We start from the raw sequence: 6,424 nt of genomic DNA, 5'->3' as shown, positions 1-6,424 counted from the left end.
GAAAGTAGCTTTCAAATTAAATTGTATATTTCTTGATTTTAGTTAGATAATTTTACCGCAACAGTTTAGGGTTAATATGCTTGGGGCAACAATCTATTTGTCTTTGGCTTGGCTACTGGAGTAGTTAGTAGTAAGAAATCAGAACATTTTTTAAGGTTGTAAAAAAAAATTTTTATAGACTAAGTTGAGTCATGTAAATGACCACTTCTAAAATTATTTATCCAGCAAGAAACCTTTTTATTCCAGAGACAAGTATGTTGAAGGCTAGATAAAACACATGACCTAACGGTAAGTCAAAAGGTTCTTGTCAAATGATTTTTTAATTGACTGGAACATTCACATTATCCAAAAGAGCTGACACGACAGCACATAGAACTTTAGACTTGCTGTCGGGTAAGAGCATAAATAGGAGTACCTGTACAGTACATGGTGAAATAGACCATTTGTCAAGCTTGTAGTTTAACACAGTTTTCCCCCAGTATTTTGGCTGGTAGTCAGACATTCGTCTGGTAAACTATTTCATGCATCTCTATATAAAAGGTGTGCTTCCTACTTTTAAACACATTGGCTGTTACGAATGTAGGCCAAAAAAGCATATTAAACAGTTCATTTTAGGCATTGAGAATGCTTCACGCATGGAATTACGGTCTGTCTGCGTATTCTATAGTAGTGGCTGATGACTCTTTAAAGGGCTGATTGAAGTTGTTTTTTTGTTTTAAATGCAAGAAGGCAGTTTATCTGTAAAAGAACAGTTTCAGTATTTGGCCAAGGTGGAGACCTGACTGGAATGTATCATATCTATGATGTACTGCTGGGAAGGTATTAAGTTGGTTAGCTACCACTCTCTCTAAAGCTTTAGATAGAAAGAGGAGATTAGACAGTCAGTTGAATTGGGTTTGCCTCATCGTGTATCAAGATTATTATGTTTAACTGTGAACTGGTTAGACCAACCAAAATCATTTCACTTGTGACTTGAGTTGTATTTGGCCTTTAGGCCTTTGAAGGTATCAAATTGATTATGGTGTTTACTGACCTGTAAAATCCCATCATTTACAGTAGATGATTACCAAGTATAAAGAGAGAAGCACAATCTTTCTCATCTTTCCCTCCCAATCTTGTGATTTGCAAGTCTGCTGTAAGTTCACTGTGGCTTTAACCTGCACATGAACTCTCCTTTTGTGAGTCTCAGTGCTTCTTATTTACACAAGGGCTGATGCTAAAGAAATACTGAAGGTTGCAAACATTTCCTGGTTACCTTTCTCTTTATGTACAAACTGTTTGTTTAAACACATATCAGGTTACATAATAGAGATTGAATAATGTACAGGGCAGATTCTTATCAAAAGCTGAATTTATTGAAAGGCCTGTTGCTACTTGGTAGTGTTTTGGCTTTCTGGCCTCCATTCCAACTATAGCTAGAAAATTTATTTGTCTACTATCTATTGAACTTCCAAAATCAGTATGCTTGTGGAACACCAAGACCTCTATCAATGTGCCAAAGATTTTCTTCATTAGGTAACAATTGCAAGCTATTTTTGTTTATTATCTTTGTCGTGTAACATGACCCAGCCAGCATACAGATGGATACAGCAAAACTTGTGCAAAATGGGTATGGTGCAGCATAGGGCAAATTAAATTAGCTTCTGGATCTTTTTCTTTATGCAGAAATGGAAAATAAAACCTAAACTGGTTCCTAAACTTTTTTTAAATAAAGATCATGGCTTCCAAGCCTTGGTCCTGGTGACCCCATGTGTCTTCTGATTTGTATTCCAACTGAGCTCTCAATTACTTAACTAAACCTTTAATTGAACTAATATTTTGCTTAATTAGACCTTCTTGTTTTTAGTTCTTATACCGTTGCATATTTCAACTTTTACATTGGAGGTGTGTGGCAGAGCAAAGCTCTGCCCTTTATAAATTGGCAGGGATGGGGTTAAATTCCCCTACCAGCCTGAGTTCATTGCGTTCAGGTGGCTGGGGTTGATTAGATGATTAGCTTAATTAACGATCAATCAGCGCCCAGCCACCTGACATAAAAAGAGGCCTCTGCATCCCATTAGGAGGAGGGATATGAGGAAGCAGGTTGGTGTTTTTTGGTTTGCTGGGTTTTTGTGGTTTTTCTAAATCCAGTGAAGGCATTGCCCAGCCTGGAAATCTTTATTTTTGTAAGTTTTGCTTTTTGTTTGGTTATTTGTGTTTAAACATCTTTATTTTTGCCCTTGTGCCTTTTTATTTTGTGTTTATAATAAAAGCATTATTTTTTTGAACTGCAGTCTGTCTCTGGGCCTCTATCCACTTGCCAGCCTGTCACAATTTGATTGAAAACACGTTTTACATATTGTGATATTCTTCACAAATGTATTATCTGCTTGAAACTATCTAAATTACATTGAAGTGCACTACTTTGAATTGTGTTTAAATGGAGCAATTTGACCAATTACATGATGACTCTGCAGAGAAGTGCTCCAATCAGTTGTTACAAAGAGATTGTTTGAATTTAGATGTGTTTCACTCTTGGTGTTTTCACCAATAATTGCACTCACAAGAAGACCAATGAATGCTAAGGGCATTTTATAAACTCATGCATCAACCACTTTTCTTTATACATTTGGCCCCTTGTTCAGCTTGTTCTATTTCTAAAGGATAGAATGGATAATTGAGGAATGGTTACATACCCTCTGCAACAATACAAGCTTATTGAATCCTTGATGCCTATGGTGGCCCGTCACCTTACTGGCAGTGTTGTGGTAGGTATAACTTCTTGTCCAACCATTGCTGAAAAGGGAATATAGGAAGAACATTTTCACACCTGAATATTACATGTTTGATTACCTTGCACACCAAACAAATGAAAGAAGCACCAAACTTTGGTGTAATTTTTTCTCTTGGCCTCCCTCTATATAATACTACAACCTACAAAAAGATCTGGACAAGATTAATGTGAAAAATGTGCAAATATACAGAAAATCGGACAGGGAGCAAATACTTTTCACGACACTGTGGGTCCACACAGACACTAAACTATATAACACTATGTAACACAATTTTTGTTCTTGGGTAGTAAGTGTTATTTCCTAATTGCTTATGGCTCAAAAGTATAGAAAATGGCTATTATTCCCCACAAACTTTGCTTTTGTGACCAGGACAGTGATATTTCAAAATATCACTATTTCCATTGGGAAAATGGGCAAATGTGTATCTTTTCGTTCCCATAAAGTCAGAGAAAAACAACATATGAATCCAAGTTAATATGTATTTATACTAAAGTAATACAAAGATGACTACAAAAGATTTAGAAGTGAGTAGTTTTTCGAGATTTACAATTATACTGTATTTATAGCAAACCCACAGTTTCATCAGCTGTCCGAGTGGCTGGTCTCAGATGATTCTGCAGGTGAAGAAGCCGGATGTGGAGGTCCTGGGCTGGTTTGGTTACACGTGGTCTGCGGTTGTGAGGTCGGTTGGACGTACTGCCAAATTTTCTAAAATGATGTTGGAGGTGGCTTATGGTAGAGAAATGAACATTCAATTCTCTGGCAACAGCTCTGCTGGACATTCCTGCAGTCAGCAAACCAATTGCACGCTCCCTCAAAATTTAAGACATCTGCGGCATTGTGTTGTGTGACAAAACTGCACATTTTAGAGTGGCCTTTCATTGTCCCCAGCACAAGTGCACCTGTGTAATGATCATGCTGTTTAATCAGCTTCTTCATATGCCACACCTGTCAGGTGGATGGATTAAGGAGAAATGCTCACTAACAGGGATGTAAACAAATTTGTGCACAAAATTTGAGAGAAACATGAAACATGAGACCAACACTTTACATGTTGCGTTTATATTTTTGTTCAGTGTAAAATCTTTAAAAAAAAAAAAAAAAAAAAAAAAAAATCAATTCTCAAGTCTACAAAACATAAGTGCCTAAATTTGGTTTGAAACTGGAGAATGAATGGTTACCATGCACAGACATGCATTCATGCTAACAGCCCCTATATGGTCAGGACAGTCCCGATTTCCTAGCAAATGTCCCACGTCTCGATGCATAGGAAGAAAGTCTCGATATTTACCCATAGGAAAAAAAAAATATTCTGCATCTCTTAAGAGTTAACAATTAGCTAAATATTTAACTAAATCTTAAATCTCTTAACAGGATTTAACATTTAACTAAATCTGGAGTTTGTATGCAGGTGAGCTCCGCCCGCTTTGTGCTTTCACGCGATTTAATTGGCTCTTGTAATGCTAATCGGGGAATATGGACAATCAAATCAAATCAAAACTGGTAACTTCAGGTAATGTGTACATTCAATTACATATATATAATATATATATATATATATATATATATATATATATATATATATATATATACACACACATATATTTTTCACAACATTTATAAATCTAGGGAAAAATACAAGATTTAAACTAAATGACAAAATATCTACACATGGCACCCTATTATACGATAATGTGTTTTCTGTCCCTTGCACAGCAAGTAGACACACATCATCTGTTATTGTCATGAAACCGGTTTTGACTGGAGGAGCTGGAGCGTATAAAAACTGTTGCAGAGCTCGTGTTGTTTTTGTACTAGCGGAAGTTTAATGTAAGCTGTGGATCGACTCTTTATGCGACAATAGGTCACTCAAAATAAGAATATCTATCTAAAAATGATACCCTGCTAATTATTTCGGTTTTTTGTGTGCATTATGACCAATGTGCCATACAATGTTCTTCTTAATGGCATGCATTAGCATACCTGTCCAATACATCTGAAGTTCACTTTGCTAATCAAGGCTAACTGACATAAAGATACAAAATACTAGGACCTAATAGCAAACAGGTAAATACATTGTTTTTATTATTTATATTTTTTTATTGGGGACATGTAATTTGGTTTTGTAAGCACACGCTATTTTATTTATGCATCGTAAAAATAATTGAAAATTCCCCGCCGCAGGGGCACGGGTACGCAGGCTGTTTTTTTTTTTTAAATATATAAAGCAGTTTCGTTTGTTTCCAATACCTCTGCGTTGTGCGCTATTGTAAATGTGAGTTTTTAGAGAACAGCATAGCACACCAGTTGAAACAGCTTTGAACCGGTTACTCGGTGGTATCAATGTAGACTAAGCTGAGCTCGCATTGGGAAATAACGACAATGAAAATGAGAACACGATCTTTAAATGCAACAGAAAACTGTAATAACGTGTTGCATCTGTGGGTTTTGATACGCAGATAAAGTAAGCCCTACTTATACTGACCAAGGACACTTGCCTAACCTGCACTTAATGTACGTGAAAAAAACTATTTGTCTGTGTCTAGATTTGATTTTTTTTCTTTTCATTTTCGTTTTTTACTTGATATTGTTATTTTTATACATTAGCCTTAATGTGGTGTAAAATTGCAGTAGGCAGGCACTTGAAAGTTTTTATATCCTTAGTGGGAGTGGCCTATTCATAAGGAAGGGGACAAATTGAAGGAGCCCAGCTAGGGGTGCCAAGTTACCTTACCTGCCTGGACTGACCAGGGTCTTTTACCTAGGAGACTGAGTACAGCTTCTGACTTTTGGTAAATATTATGCTGTAGAAGCAATTGAAAGCCACGTGTTTTTTGGCTTTTTTCCTTCAGATCGTGGTTGTAGATCACCACTGTATTTTCACAATTACTTGGGGTAAATGCAAATAGATATATTTTACTGGCTAATTTTCTTTCTTTCTTTCTTTTTTTACTTTGTGCATTAAGTTAAATGTTTGAATAAGTCATCCTGACTTATTCGGAGATACATTTTTTCTTTTTTTACACAGTGGTCTTAAGTTTTTAAAGTGTGTGTGCAACTGTGTTGCTATTTTCTTCTAGGAACTGTAAGAGAGACCTTAAAGACTGACCCCGAAGATGACAAATCAGAGCTCTGCTAAGGCATTGGCTGGTGGTTGGGGCTGGGTCATTGTGGTGGCATCTTTCCTGTGCCAGTTTCTGGCCTACGGTTCCCCTATGTCTGTTGGCGTGCTGTACCCAGAATGGCTGGATACTTTCAGACAAAGCAAAGGCATGACTGCTTGGATCGGTTCTCTGGTGTCTGGATTCGGGTTGATTGCAAGTAAGTTTGTTGTTTGGTTCAAGTGGCTCTCAGAAATACACACAGCACTGGCAGGTGTGCTTTGTAAAGATCAGTTAACCATGTTGTGGAGGAGTCAATCTCAATATACATCACTTCCCACATTTCCCTGTTGCATGGTGACTGTCGCACTGTACTAAAGGATAGTGTATGTGTTTAAAATGAAGTGTTGAATTTCAACGCACACTTTTGAAAATGTACATTTGGAAGTTTGATTAAAATGCTCTTTAAAACAGAAATCATGCAGGTGCTGTGTTTGTTAAAGAAATATTCAGAGACTACATATGTCCCATTATTTTATAACACTATTC

The 6,424-nt window shown here is 36.7% G+C and overlaps 1 protein-coding gene across 3 annotated transcripts in view; it reads left to right on the top strand.

Moving 5' to 3' along the window:
- The first annotated feature begins 4,511 nt into the window (after positions 1 to 4,511).
- Positions 4,512 to 6,424, top strand: part of LOC121322269 (monocarboxylate transporter 9-like) — a 14,796-nt gene continuing 12,883 nt past the window's right edge. The window contains exons 1-2 of one of the 3 annotated variants that reach the window (XM_041261974.1): positions 4,512 to 4,841; positions 5,855 to 6,095. In XM_041261974.1, the coding sequence (XP_041117908.1) occupies positions 5,891 to 6,095 (205 nt within the window). In that variant the 5' untranslated portion in view covers positions 4,512 to 4,841; positions 5,855 to 5,890. Of the gene's footprint in view, positions 4,842 to 5,160; positions 5,289 to 5,441; positions 5,567 to 5,854; positions 6,096 to 6,424 lie in introns of those variants that run through there. The other 2 variants (XM_041261976.1, XM_041261975.1) reach the window with 2 other exon arrangements.

This window comes from Polyodon spathula, chromosome 10 (assembly GCF_017654505.1).
Source record: "Polyodon spathula isolate WHYD16114869_AA chromosome 10, ASM1765450v1, whole genome shotgun sequence".
Taxonomy (NCBI): Eukaryota; Metazoa; Chordata; class Actinopteri; order Acipenseriformes; family Polyodontidae; genus Polyodon; species Polyodon spathula.
Note: the sequence above shows the minus strand (reverse complement) of the source record. Positions and strands in the feature narration are given on the sequence as shown.